The sequence below is a fragment of the Erinaceus europaeus genome, chromosome 15 (genome assembly GCF_950295315.1).
Source record: "Erinaceus europaeus chromosome 15, mEriEur2.1, whole genome shotgun sequence".
In the NCBI taxonomy this organism is placed as follows: domain Eukaryota; kingdom Metazoa; phylum Chordata; class Mammalia; order Eulipotyphla; family Erinaceidae; genus Erinaceus; species Erinaceus europaeus.
In genome coordinates this window covers 3,951,271-3,965,677 of record NC_080176.1, presented here as the reverse complement: position 1 = coordinate 3,965,677, position 14,407 = coordinate 3,951,271, and the positions used below count along the sequence as shown (strand labels likewise).

Here is a 14,407-nt window from a genome sequence, read left to right as displayed (position 1 = left end):
CACAGTTCAGAAGGATGGGGTCAGGACATGGTGGCAGGACCCCTCCCTACCCACCAGCCTTCAGAGCAAGTCCTGTGGGCAGCTGCTATGTATGGTGTGGAGAAAGGTGACAACAGACTGAGGCGGCGCTCCATAGTGCAGCCACTACATTCTGCCTAGACCATTCACCCTGGGTCCACCTTGGTTTAAGTAGGTAACTAAGTCACAGTGTCATCTTGGATAGTCAGCACATCATGAGGATGGAGACTCAGAGGCCTTCACCCCTGGCTCTTAGACTGGCTCTACCCCACCCTCGTCTTCCCAAAGAAGGAAGCTAGGCAAGAGAGCAGAGGCCTAGGGCAGGAGAGTAAAGGGCCGATTTAATGAGAAACTACAAACGGACCAGCCACGCTTCACAGTGACAGGAGGCCATGCAGTGCAGTGCGAGACCAGGAGGGGCAGAAGAGGGATACAGCGGTCCACATGAGCAGGTTCATAGACAAACCATTCAGGAAATACAGACAGTGTGGGCTCAGGCCCAGGACAGGGCAGGTGTCACCAGGGCACATCCACCACTTGGGGCTGCTCCTTCCCTGTCCCCAGTCCAGTGTCCGGGCTACTGTGTGAGCAAGCTCAGAGACAGTCATCTACTGGCAGAATCAGAGCCAACTGCAGATCTCAGTGTGTACAACTAGGCCTTTTCTCTGCTGTCTCCCATCCCAACAGGGAACTGGGACGCACCAACCACATGGCAGAGTTCTGCCCACAGCAGCCAAGCATAGAGCAGGTGGCTGGGCTAGGGTCCTGGCCCCAAGAAACAGGTTCACAGGGGGTGAAGCCAGAAAGGGAGCAGGAGTGAGGGGCAAGTCCCTTCTTGGCAAGCTGGGGCCCAGTCACTTACCCAGCAGTCTGCTGATCTACCTGATTCCAGGTGGCCCCTGGGCCCTTGGATGGGCGTTAAAGGTTCCTGAGAGTTCTATCATTCCTGTTTTAGCACTCCAGAAACAAATCCAGGCCTCAGGACTGTCCTGCTGGGGTCTACTCCCTGTTCTCAGCCCAGAGGATTAGAAACTGTTGTGGCTGCAGGCTTTGGCCTGGGGAACAATGACTGCCCTGGCTGCCTTGGTCCTGAGGAGTCAGGCCAGAACCTGAACCTTGTACAGAAGTGACATGGAGGAGACCCTACCCTGCTCATCTTCCTGACAGGACACCACACAAATTAGCAACACAAGCTCAGGGCCATCTCTGCCACCTGCTCACCCTTGCCTTAAACCAACACAATTTTTGCCAAGTCAGCGGCTCAGGGTAGGGCAAGGTGAAGAGGAGAAGGCTTCCAAGGGAGTGGTAGAGCGGCTTCTGCCCCTGACGGGGAGCAGGGAAGCTAGCCACTGGGCACGGGGGATGAAGCACAGGGTGACTGACAGCGGGTCCAGTCCTGGGCACTGGTTAGCACAGGCGCTTGTACGTGTAGATGTAAGCCTTGCAGCTGGGGCACGTGTGTGTCACATCCTTGAAGTCGTTGATGAGGCAGGGGATCAAGCAGCAGCCCAGGTCACACCTGCATCAAACAGGAGAGACAGCAGGCTGGGGTAGCAGCACGGGGCACCCAGGCAGCCTGCGGTCCCCGCCCTGCAACTGACCATACCACTTACCCCATGAAGCAGCAGAAGAAGCCCAACACAAAGTTCATCAGGCCAATCTCGTAGGAGATCTTGGTGGTGATGGCCTGCTGGCAGTGGGGACACACCGTCTGCACAGGCGCGCCCTCAAAGATCTCTCCCTGGAGCACGGTCACTGTGGTGGCAGCTCCTGAAGGGACCAGGACTGTGGCCGTGTGGCCCCCAGGGCCAGGGTAGGGGCCTGGTGGGTAGTAGCCCATGGGTGGGTGGGGGCCTGGAGGAGGGTAGAAACCTGGAGCAGCAGAGGGCAGAGCGGACAGGTCATTCTCCAGTTGCAGGGATCACAGAGTTCCATCCCCCCCCCCCCCCCCGCCTCAGTACACAGGTGAGGCCTGGACTGAGGTGCCATTCCCCACGGGGACCAAGACAGCCACCTGGCCTAGTCTGATGTGCCACAGGTGAAGGCAGGGTCTTCCCCTCTCATTGGGAGAGGTGCTAGGTGAGCAGAGCCTGGGTCTCTACAGATCCAGGGAGGGGATCTCCAGCTCTGGCCACTGTGCCTGAGGGCTGTTCTCTGTCCAAGGTCATAGCCAGCCCCTTTGTCCTTAGGCTGAAGGACAGCCCAAGTCACTCCTGCCCCACTGACCTGGAGGCATGTAGGTGCCATCTGCGTTCATATGGGGGGGGATGTAGCCGGGCTGGGGCACTGGGTGGCCTGGTGGCTCATAGGGTGGTGGGCCGATGTCTGCCGGGGGCATTGCCATGCCTGGTGGGGGCTGCATCACGGCTGGAGAGGTGCGGCCTGGAAAGAGTAGGGAGATGGCTCAGGGGCAGCCACTGTGGTGGGTGGGCTGCGCCTGGCCAGGCCAGACAGGCGCCAGGATCCTCAGGGACTCTGGACCCTACCTGAGCTGGGTGGGGGGGCTCCACTTTTGTCCTCCAGCAGGGGAGCTGTGGGCCCCCCGGGGTAAGGAGGGGGCGGCTCGTTGGACATCTTCCCTGCTTCTCCTGTAGGGACCTGTAGGGAGAGCCAGAGGTGAAAGGCACTCCTAGTACCCTAGTGGCCAGTGGGGCACACAGCCTCCCGTGGCCTTCCCACCCCTCCTGCCCACACAGCCGCCTCCTTCAAGAAATTCCTATCAGGGTTGGTTGCAGCTTTGAAGAACACCCACAGTATCTGGAAAGATGACTCACATCCCTCTTTCCCCCAACCTAGAACTCCTGCAAAACTCTTGCTCTAACTTAATTTTCATCTGAAAGGCCAAACTTTATCACTGGCAACATATAAACAAAAACAGACCTGCTTTTGTTCATTTTCAGATTGTCTGTTAAAGCCCAAAGCTGAATGCCGAGTTTTTAATGAATTCACCATTTTTTAATATTTACTTATTCCCTTTTGTTGCCCTTGTTTATTGTCATTGTTGTTATTGATGTCATTGTTGGATAGGACAGAGAGAAATGGAGAGGAGGGGAAAACAGAGAGGGGGAGAGAAAGACCACCTGTGAAGTGACTCCCCTGCAGGTGGGGAGCCAGGGGATCGAACCAGGATCCTTAAGCTGGTCCTTACGCTTTGCACCACCTACACTTGACCCACTGTGCTACCACCCAACTCCCCTGAATGCTTAGTTTGTACATCAGTCTGTTTCTTTGCCACTAGGACTTGCCAATTGTGCCTGCAGTCCACCGTCCCTGTGGACTCCTAATTACTCCAGCACTCCTGGGTGAGGTGTGTGGTCTACCAGGTGAACTAGCTCTGGGCCCCATCAGTTGTTTTAAGTAAATGTGGAGCTGCACATAAGAGCTAGTTCAGTGGTCAACTCATCAAACTGCATGTACTCTCCCTTGAAGTGTGCCATACTTTACCGCACGGACTATTAAAAAAAGTTGTGGCAGGGACATAGTATAAGTTATACAAACAGATCCATGCCTGAGGTTCCAACGTCCCAGGTTCAATCTCCTATATTACCATAAGTCAGAGCAGAGCAGTATTCTGGTGAAAAAGAGAAAAATCATTAAGACATGTCCTGAGGGCCAAGATTTACCCAGTTTAATAAACCTTGCTGCTGTTTTTTGCCAGCCAAGGTTATCACTGAGGCTCAGTGCCTGCACTATGTCTGTTCCTAGTGGCATTGTTTTTTTTCTTTTTGATAGAGGGCAAGAGACAGAAAGCTAGATAGAGTGAGGAGATAAGACAGTGAAAGGATCCACCATTCATGAACCGCCCCCTGCAGGTGGAGACAAGGTCCTTGCACAGGGTAATGTGTGTGGTTTAGCAAGTGTGCCACTGCCTGGCATCAAATTTTGGTTTTGTTTCTTAATTGCCACAGGGATTACACTGCACCTGGCAGCCATTATTTTCCTTTTCTTTTTTTCTGTTTGCCAGGACAGAGAAACAGGAAGGGGAAAAGAGGGAGACAGACACCTGCAGCATTGCTTCAACATTTGTGAAGCTTCTGCCCTTAATGTGGGTCCTTGTGTGTGGTAATGTGTGCTATACCCAGTGTGCCACCACCAGCCCTTTTATCACCATATCTGGGATGAAACCAGTAAGCGTGTGTGCACGCGCGTTGTGCGTTGTGTGCAGTTACAGTGGCCCAGGCAGTTCCCTCCCTGTTGCTCCTGCTTGGGGAGCCGGCAGGCAGCAGGCAGTGGCGCACTGGCCTGGCTCCTGAGTACAGCTGATCCTGGGGTCGTGCTCACTGCAATCGGAAGGGTCACGCTATCGCGACTTATCCCAGCCACGCCGGGTCTGTTTCCCCAGTGAGTAGCTGGAGCCCACACAATGGCCCCACTGCTCACTGTGAACAGTGTCCAACAGGAGAACTGGTTCTGGGGCCCTGCCAGGACAGCGGGACTTGCTGTGCCACCCCATGGTGGCAGGCTGCTCACCCTCACCCAAGCTCAGGACTCGGCAGACCCAGCACCCCAGTCCATTCGCGGCACAGCCACACAGAGGCCACTAGCTCAGTGCACCTTGTGAGAACCTTCTGGAAAGGGAGACACTGGCTATCAAAGGGCCCCACTGTCCTTTCAGGCCTGGACATGCCTGTCCACCCATGGCCCTGGGAAGGGACTACCCCCAGGTGGCAGCTGTGGGCCTCTGCCCACTCCCCAGAGCTCATCCTCCCTGCAGTCATGGCACCAAGATGTCAGCCGGCCCCTGAGGGGCCCTCTGTCCCCAGGAGGCAGCTCTGGGCATCTTGCCAGGAGGGTTTTCTCCTGGCTGTAATCAGCCAGGCCCACAGTCACTCCTGTGCTGAGCAGTGGGGCACAGAGCACCACAGGCCATGTCAGCTGGAGGAAAGGGAGTTTACCACCCCACCCCACCCAGGCACCCATAGGACAGGGAGTGGGGCTACCCGGTCCCTGATGGGGGGTGGTGTCCCTGCCCAGGGAACCTCATGTCACTTCCTGTCCATCCTGGCCCCTCAGTGCTAAGGTGGCATGAAAATTGGGACCTAGTCAATGTAGGCCAGGGAGGGTGCCCTTGTGGGGGTGGGACTAATCTGTCAGGGATGGCCGCTGACTCCCGAAGAGCGTCCTCAGCATAATGGTGAAGCAAATTACTCCTGCCTGAGCTCCGAGCTCCCAGGTTCCACCCCCAGCACCACCGTCAACCAGAGCTGAGCAGGGCTCTGTGCGCCTGAACATGCATCCCCCCGAGACAGCAGGATCCAAGGTGGAGTTCAGGAGACCAGCTGGCTGAAGGAGATGCTGAGGGACCCCCACGGCACCTGCGGCAGTGGCCCCAGTCCTGCCTGCTTTCCTCAGCCAGCACAGCGCGCCCTGGTCTTCCACCCACCGACCCCTAGGCACTCATGTCACCTCACCTGTCCCTTGGCCTCCCCTGCTGCCAGGCCAGCAGCACTCTCATCACAGGCGGCTTGTGGGAGAGGCCGTGAAGCATGACTGCAGAGGGACCATCACTGAGAAACGACTGGGATGACAACACGGGGAGCAGCGTCCCGGCACCCCACCTGTCTTTGGTCAGACTCTGCTCACTCAGATCAACAGTGCTCCCCTCCCCAAGGTGGTCCAGCCCGTCCTGCCCCCACCCACTCTGACCAGGACCTGGGTTTGTGACAGTGCCCGAGGCGCCCTTGGGGGTGAAGTCTGCTCTAAGGACACATGCTCCTAGTGCCTGCAGCCAGACCAGGCCTGAGACAGAGCTGTCTACCTCCCGATGGTGCACCCCAACTGCACTGTGAGGAGGGAATATCATCCTTTAAAAGGCAGCGCTTGAATCAAAAAAAGGCAGTTACTGGGCTTTCTCTACACCATGCCACACCCCAGTCACAGGATACCTCAGCCCACCTCCCACCTTCTGATATCCTCGCCCTTGAAAGCAAGTGAGTTGGTTCCCTCCACCGAACAGCCAGCTCACTGGAGTCTTTGAGCCATTTCTGTTTATACTTGAACACAGACGTATGTTGGGGTGCCTTGGGAATGCTAAACACTGCCCATCAGATGATGTCAAGGGTCAGGAAGAGGTTCTGCTTGCTCTCCCTGCATGCGCCATCCCAAGCAGACTCATTTTTCCTAGAGGTTTGAGAGACACGAGAGCAGTGCTCAGCTGGGACTCTGATAGTGCTGAGGACTTCGGGACTTTTGGGCGTCAGGCATGCCAGTCCGTCGCACAAGCTCCCATCCGGATTCACTGGCCTCATCAGCCCACAAGCAGCCCTGGGATCACAGGCCAGGTCGGACTCGCCCGTGAGCAGGCATAGCAGCAGGTTGCCCTGGCCACGGGGATGCAGAGGGGGCGGCATGGGAAGAGTCGTCACAGTGTCCAGTACTCGGAGACAAACAGCTTGAGTGACTGCAGAGGCAGGCGGCAGCCTGGACCCAGGCCGCTTCACACTCAAGCAGCAAGACTTGTAGGGACCCAGACGAGGCGGGTCACCACACAAGGCACAGTACCCCCAGTTCCCTTCCTGGCCTCCTTACGGCACATTCTCACTACCTGCATGTTCTCTGGGATCCACTGTCTCCATTTCAAGGCATCTGTCTCGGTCAAGTGAGCATGTGAGCAGAGGCTGGCGGCAGACGGGCTTACTTGCGGCAGGGGCTCCACGCTCAGCCCAGGGCTGGCTACACCCAGAAGTTTACACCATCCCAGCTCCACAGGGGTGTGGGGACGTCGTCTGGATCCCACACGATGGGAGAGCCGACGTGATGGCACGAGTCAGTGCTCAGAGACACCCCACAGCACACGCTGGCAGCGGGCTGCCCCGGGAGTGAGCCTTAAACATGGACCCCTCTTGCCTTGTGTGCATTGGCTAGCTTTTCTAGGGGAGGCAGCACTTCCCAGTGGCTCGTTTTGGGGTGCTCCTCCTCAACCGGAAAGGTGCTCTGGCTGCCCTCTGAGCAGCAGCCCCAGGCCTGTCTGTTCTCGAGTCGCCCTGTCTAAGCTGGCGTCCTGGTCCCCACACAGGTCTCCTCTGAATTTGCTACAGGCCTTGGCTCTCTGCACCAGCTCCCTAACCCCACTGAGGCCCTGGAACCCGAGGTCACAGAGGGGGTGCTCACCTGAAGAGCAGGTGCCCCTGGGCAAGGAGGGCCAGCTAGGAAACCCCACGGAACACTAGCTCAAGCTGAGCGAGGCCCCCGGAGGGCAGCCCAGCCTCTACTTGCTCGGAGTCCTCCATCCTCACGCTGCCACAAAGCAGGATGGCACAGAAGCATGACAAGCGGGGCACACAGGCTGGCAAACAGCTGCAGCCTTGCTACAGACACGGGTCTCAGGTACCTGTTGGACCAGAGCACTCAGGAGCTGCTGGCCTGCTAATTCTAGGACAACTGCTCCTGAGCAATCAAAACGGAGCCTGGAAGATACTCTCCCTCTGCCTTCCTGAGCGAATCTCCAGGGGGGCTCATGGAAGATAAGCAGCACTCAGGCCGAAGAGGAAGAGCAAGACCTGGGCTCGCCGAGCCTCTCGGGCTGACAGGGCCTCAGCCTACTGGAAGTCTGACTCCGACACGAACGCCACGGCTGGGCTCATGCGTGCAGGTCAGATGCCCACTGACTTCAGGGGCCAGGGGACAAGCTAGGGGTTGCTTGGCGCGACCAGCAGATGAAAACCAAAGACAGCAGGTGGGTTCTTGCTCCTGGGCAGGATGGATCCTTGAAGTGCACAAAGTAAGATGTGTCACCAGCCTCAGCAACAGCCCGCAGGGAGCACTCCGGTCAACAGGACAGGAGCCGGCTGCATGTGGTTCCTTTCCCAGCAGCCTCAGTCCTCACTTGGGAATTCAGCTTCCCTTCAGGATACCTCCTACCACAAGTTCAGGGGGCCTCACCCCATGCCCACTGGGAGAAGGGCAGACAGCACAGGCTCAGCCTGGCACGAGTTCCCTCAGCACTTACTACGGGCACACACCCCAAACCAGGACCTTCCTGGGGCTCTGAGGGGGTGACATCTGTTCTAATGGAGCTGCATTCTAGCAAGAGGAGAAGTGGCAAAACACAGAAAAGTCACCAAGACAGCTCCCTTGGGTAGGCACCTACTTCACCATGAGTATAATCCAGGCATGAGTCTCCATCCAGCAGGTAGGAACCCACTGGGGGAAGCTTGGTACTGTCTCTGTGTCTCTCTCTCTGAAAAAGTTGGTCCATAGTGGGCCGCAGGGCTGTGCTGGGGCCAGGCTGAGGGCCAGGCTGAGGGTGCATTCAGAGTGAATTCAAGAGAAGGAGGCGGGGGACAAGGGCTCCAGCAGCGTCCTCTGGCCACACACAGTGTGACTCAAGGCAATCCTGGCTCTCTGCTTCCTGTACTAAGCCTGGCGTGTGAATACAGCTCCCTAACACCCAAGTGGTTATCAGGGGCGCCCTCCTCCACCTGGCATGGTTTCAATTTGTTAGGGGCCACAGAGAAATGGGTCACGACGTGGCCACACACTCCACACACAAGTAACCTGAACAGGCCACATAGGCTAGGACATGAGCCCTGGCCAGCACAGGAGACCAGGGTAATGGGGGGAGTTAAGAGGGAGCCCCTCACAAGCCTACCTGGCTCTCCTTCCCAGAGTGCCTGCTAGAAGACTCCTTCACTCAGCCCGCAGTGGCTGTCTCCCTCGGGCTGCCTGCAGACCCAGTGTGGAGGTCCAGCCTTGACAAGGAGTAGCCAGAGGTGCCAGAAATGAGATTCAGTGGCACGGTGCTCAGCTGGGGTGCTGGGGGCTCAGGGGCCAGATGGACATGAGGCAGGTCCTGGGCAAGGTGGGCAGGGGCTCCGGGCCTGAGGCGCAGTCACCAGAGCATAAGGAAACAGGAAGCTACGCTCAGGCCTCCCAGCCTGGCAGCCTAAGAAGTGGGGACCATGGTCGACAAGCCTCCGCCCTATGACTCTGCTCCCCATTCCAGGGGCTCAGCTCAGCAGAGTGTCTAAACGGTGTTCCAGACCTTTCTCTGCCTTGATGACCTGACAAGTTGTCCTCAGGCCCAGTGTCACATGTGCTGGTCAAGGTCTAACGCCCAAGTCCGCCCTTGTTCCAGATCTCCTCACACTGGACTGTGACTCGTGCTGCTCCAGGCTGGCAGGCCTACCCACAGGAAGGCCTGTGACCCCCTGCACTCCTCACCTCCCTACTCTACCCCAGCCGGCTTAGTGCTGAAAAAGTCCACAGAGTTTGGGGTGAACTGAACTGGGTGCTGGTGCTGCTCCAAACCCAACCGCTTACCCGCCAGCTGAGGAGTCCTCATCACAGACCAGAGGGCCCAGATCTGCCTGCCCCTTAGATGGCTGGGAGCCCTACTTCACGTGACGTGACCACCCTGACAGTGACGCTGACCTGGGTGCCCAGGCCCAGGTGAGAAGACGGCCAGCTGGCACAGACATACTGGGTGGGTCCCCTGCCACCACCCCCAGCCGACAAGGTCACTGTCATCCACGGTGATCAGAACTTGACAGGCAGTTCACTTCTCTGGTGACATCCCGTCATGCCCCCTCAGAGCCACCAAGGAAAGCCTCCCTTTTTGCTGGCCCCTGCTTCTTGAAGGGAAAAGACAGAAACCGATAGGGATCTCATTTCAGCTGGAGAAGACTTGACATTTCCGGCATGTTCAGGCTCTCCTGCGCCCTCCCAGCATCACCTCCTGTGGGAGCCCGCAGTGGGGAGCAGCTCAGGGCCGTTGAGGCGCCCAGGCTGAGAGGTGCTGTTATCAAAGGGCAGCGCGCTGCCTGCAAGCAAAGAATCAGTGTGCAGGCCGCCCTCCCCCACAGCGCCCTTTGCTCTAGCGCCAGGCAGCCAGCCTTCCCAGGAGCTCACCCCCAGACGCAGGCCCCAAGGCTCTGGTAGGGCAGAGCTGCCTTGTCACACAGCTCGGGGCAGGCAGCAAGGCCTCTGGGGTGCTCTGCCAGGCTGATACTCCAGGACCCAAGTCTGACGGACCAGGAGAACCCAGCCTGCGTCCCCCTGGGCGGGCAGCCCTCTTGGAAAAGCTGGCTGTCTCTGGTGCCCCCTTCTCCCCTCTGCAGCATGGAACTGTACCACGGGGGAACCCTGACTCTCCAGAGGTACAAACCCAAGTGCCCTGGCCGTGGCCTGCCAGCCCCTTCCTGCCCCCCAAGGCCACAGCTCTGCACAGCCCCCACGCCACTGCCTGTCTCCAGGAAGGACAGTGACAGGACAGGACGTGCCGTGACTTTAACTCCACCTGCTCTGGCAGGGTTCTAAGAGCAAAGCTGCAGGACCAGGTGGTGGCACACCTGGTTGAGCACTCACAGCCTGCAAGGACCCAGGTTCAAGGCCCTGGTCCCCACCTGTAGGGGGAAAGCTTCACAAGTGGTGAAGCAGGGCCGCAGGTGTCTTCAGTTTCTGTTTTTATCCAATAATACATACATACATAAATGTGAAAAAACTATAAAAAACAAATAAACACCCCAGGAAAGCTGCGCCCAGGCCTTTGAAGCAGAGTCTCGCCAGCGGGACCACCCTTTCACAGGCCCCGCGTCCCTCCTCTGTGTCAGGCAACTCAGCAGCCTGAGAAGCTGGTGTTTGTGGCTCCAGATGCAGGCACCTGGCCCCGAAGGTCTCCTCCGCACAGCATGCTCCCCTGGGCTAGGCAAGCACGCCCTTGGGGCCGGTGGTGGCGCACCAGGCTGAGCACAAGGACCCGGGTTCAAACCCCCGGTCCCCACCTGCAGGGGAGAAACTCTGCCAGCAGTGAAGCAGGGCTGCAGGTGTCTCTCTCCCTCTCGCTCTCAATCTCCCCCCTTCCCTCTTGATTTCTGTCTCTAGGAAAGAAGGAAGAAAGGAAACACACACACACACACACCAGGCAGGCATGTATGCTTTCCGGGTAAAGAGCACAACACAGGGCGGGGGACAGCATAATGATTACGCAGACTCCCATGCCTGAGGCTCCAAAGACTCAGGTTCAATCCCCCATTGCACCATAAACCAGAGCTGAGCAGCCCTGGGGGGTGAGGTGGGGGAGAACAGAACAAACAGAACAGAACAGAACAGAACAGGACAGAACAGGGCCTCAGGCCGAGCCGGGGGTTTGGGGTCTTTGCTCAGGCAGAGCTGATCTGACCTGATCCCGGCTGCAAGGCTGGGGGGGCGGCGGGGCCCTGTGCACACCGGAGGCTTCTGTTCATTTAAAGGCAGAGAGAGGGGGGAGGGGGAGAGAAGGAGAGGGGGAGAGGAAGGCAGAGAGGAAGAAAGAGCAGGAGAGGGAGTCGGGCGCAGCGGGTTAAGCGCAGGTGGCGCAAAGCGCAAGGACCGGCAGAAGGATCCCGGTTCGAGCCCCCGGCTCCCCACCTGCAGGCGAGTCGCTTCACAGGCGGTGAAGCAGGTCTGCAGGTGTCTGTCTGTCTCTCCCCCTCTCTGTCTTCCCCTCCTCTCTCCATGTCTCTCTGTCCTATCCGACAACGACGACATCAACAACAGTAATAATAACCACAACAATAAAACAAGGGTAACACAAGGGAGGAAAAGCAAAAAATAATAATAATAATGCAAAAAAGAAAGAGGAGGGGAGAGGGGGAAAGGGGGAAGAGAGGGAGAGAGGGAGGAGGAAAGGGAGAGAGGGAGGGAGGGCGAGGGGAAGGAGGAAAGAGAAGGGGAAGGGAGGGAGAAAGAGGGGGAGAGGGAAAGGGGGAGTGAGGGACAGAGGGGGAAAGGAAGTCGGAAAGGGAGGGGGAAGAGGGAGAAGGAAGGGGAAAGGAGAGGAGGGAGGGGGAGAGGGGGAGAAGGAGGGAGGAAGAGGGGGAGAAATGGAGGGAGGGACAGAGGGAGGGAGGGAGGCGTGACCGCCCCGGCCCCGCTTGCCCGCGGCCGCCTGACCCCCAGCAACAAGGCCGCCGCCACGGAGCGGGGCCGTCGGCGAGGGTCTGCGGGCTGAGACGCCTTCGCCTGTCCGTCTGTCTGTCGGTCTGAGCTGCCTGCGCTTAGCGGGCAGGTCGCCCCCCAGACCCCGGCCCGTCCGCTCGCCGCGCCATCCGGGCACCTGGGGACGGGCTCACCTGACACCTGTTGCGAGGCCTCCCGGGAAGACCCCGCAGCACCGGCCGGGCGGAGGATGCGGCGGGGGCGCCGCCAAGGTCACCGCGGCGCGGTCGGCGGGACCCCCTCCCCCTCCCCCCGCCCCGCACCGCGAGTCCCGCACAGCCCCCGCGCCCTGGGAGGAGACGCCGAGACGCCCCGCAGCCCCGCAGCCCCGGGCCCCGGGCCGGTTACCTGCAGAGGCCGCCGCGCTCAACGCCGCCGGAGCGCCGACAGCCGGGGTCGTGCGCCCGACAGACCCTCGGCCCGCGGGACTGTGCGCGCACACAGCGCCCGCCGCCCGCGCACAGACTCCTGGGAGATGGAGTCCGCCCGCTCGCCCGAGGCCTGCAGAGCGCGCGCCGTCAGGACTACAAGTCCCGGCGTGCACCACGCGACGCCGCGGGCGGGGGCGGGAAGCGCGACGCCTAGGGTGGGCGGATCTCCTGATGGGCCGTGGCCCCCGGCCTGCAAGAAGAGCGGGCGCCCCGGAATGGTTTAGGCTCTCACCGTGCCGGGAGGCCGCGCAGGCGACGCGTCTGTCAGGAGGAGATGGGAAGCCGGTGGAACGCGGCCGGGCGAGGCGTCAGCGGGGAGGGGCGGGGCGGGGCTCGCGGCACGTGACCATCCTGGTGACGTCAGCGGCTCGGGCTCCAGGCCGCAGGGGGGCGGGGCCTGGAATGGGGGCCGGGTGGTAGGTAGCACATCTGCTTGAGCGCTCATGTTGCAGTGCGCAAGGACCCAGGTTCGAGCCCCTGCTCCCCACCTGCAGGACTCAGGTTCGAACCCCTCGTCCCCAACTGCAGGGAGGAAAGGTTCAGGAGCGGTGAAGCGGGGCTGCAGGTGTCTCGGTGTCTCTCTCCTCTTCCCTCTTGATTTCTTACTGTCTCTACCCAATAAATAAAGATAATTAAAAAAAAAAAAGGGAGTCGGACGGTAGCGCAGCGGGTTAAGCGCACGTGGCGCAAAGCACAAGGACCGGCATAATGATCCGGGTTCGAGCCCCGGCTCCGCACCTGCAGGGGAGTCGCTTCACAGGCGGTGAAGCAGGTCTGCAGGTGTCTGTCTGTCTCTCCCCCTCTCTGTCTTCCCCTCCTCTCTCTATTTCTCTCTGTCCTATCCAACAACGACGACATCAATAGCAACGATAATAATAACCACAACAATGATAAAAACAAGCAAGGTAACAAAAGGAGAAAAATGGCCTCCAGGAGCTGTGGATTCGTAGTGCAGGCACCGAGCCCCAGCAATAACTCTGGAGGCAAAAATAAGAAAAAAAAGAAAGAGAGAGGAACTGGAATTGAAGGAGTGCATTTCATTTATGTGCTTCAATTTTTTGGGCCAAATCCCGCCATTTAAAAGTTTTACTTTATTTATTACCAGAGCACTGCTCGGCTCTAGCTGGTGGTGGCGTGAGGGATTGAACCTGAAACTTAGGAGCCTCAGGGATGAGTCTCTTTGCATAACCATTATGCTATCTACTCCCCCATTTCTTTCTTTCTTTTTAGATTTTTTCCCCCAGACATTTATTTATTGCACTAGAAATAAGAGTTTTACTTGACACACGGAGAAAGAGGAAAAGAGAGGTGCAGAGCAGGTCTGCAGGTGTCTTATTTTTCTCTCGCCCTCTCTGTCTTCCCGTCCTCTCTCGATTTCTCTCTGACCTATCCAACAGCAGCAGCAGTGACAACAATAACAATAAATACAACAAGGACAAGAAAAAAAAATGGGGGAAAAATGGCCTCCAGGAGCAGTGGATTTGTAGTGCAGGCACTGAGCCCCAGCAATGACCCCGGAGTAAATAAATGATTAAAAAAAATAAATGGCAAAATTTTTCAATGAAACCTTCAGTAGTCTTTTTTTTTTTTTCTTTCATATTAAATCTTTGAAATCCTAGCTTCTCAGTTTGGCCAGCTATCTTTCAAGGGCTCCAAAACCTCAAGTAGCTTGTGGCTACTGTATTGACCAACAGAGATGGAGAATCTCTATTCATTTCCTCGTTCATTCTGCTCTAGGCCTGGAAATACACACGATGGAGCCAAGCCCAATTTCTGCTCTCAGAATGCTCTAGGGAAACTAATAGAATAGCATGTGTCAAAAGATGTTAAAACAAAGTGAGAGTTCACGGGGGAAGTGCCAAGAGTGCCATGTCAGATAAGAAATATATATCTGTGGTCCGGAAGGTTGTGCTGTGGTAAAGCTTTGGACTCTCAAGCATGAGGTCGTGAGTTCGATCCCCAGCAGCACATGTGCCAGAGTGATGTCTGGTTCTTTCTCTCTCCTCCTGTCTTTCCCATAAATAAATAAAATCTTTAAGAAG

General features: G+C 57.8%; 1 protein-coding gene across 1 annotated transcript; it reads right to left on the bottom strand.

The window, feature by feature from the left end:
* Positions 1–1,221: 1,221 nt before the first annotated feature.
* On the bottom strand, positions 1,222–12,521 carry CDIP1 (cell death inducing p53 target 1). The gene is made up of 6 exons (XM_007521995.3): positions 12,283–12,521; positions 3,566–3,589; positions 2,505–2,616; positions 2,245–2,400; positions 1,632–1,890; positions 1,222–1,537 (listed from the first exon to the last, which is right to left on the bottom strand). Exons 2-6 carry the CDS (start codon positions 3,566–3,568, stop codon positions 1,426–1,428), a joined length of 642 nt encoding a protein of 213 aa, XP_007522057.2. The 5' UTR covers positions 3,569–3,589; positions 12,283–12,521; the 3' UTR covers positions 1,222–1,425.
* Positions 12,522–14,407: the final 1,886 nt, after the last annotated feature.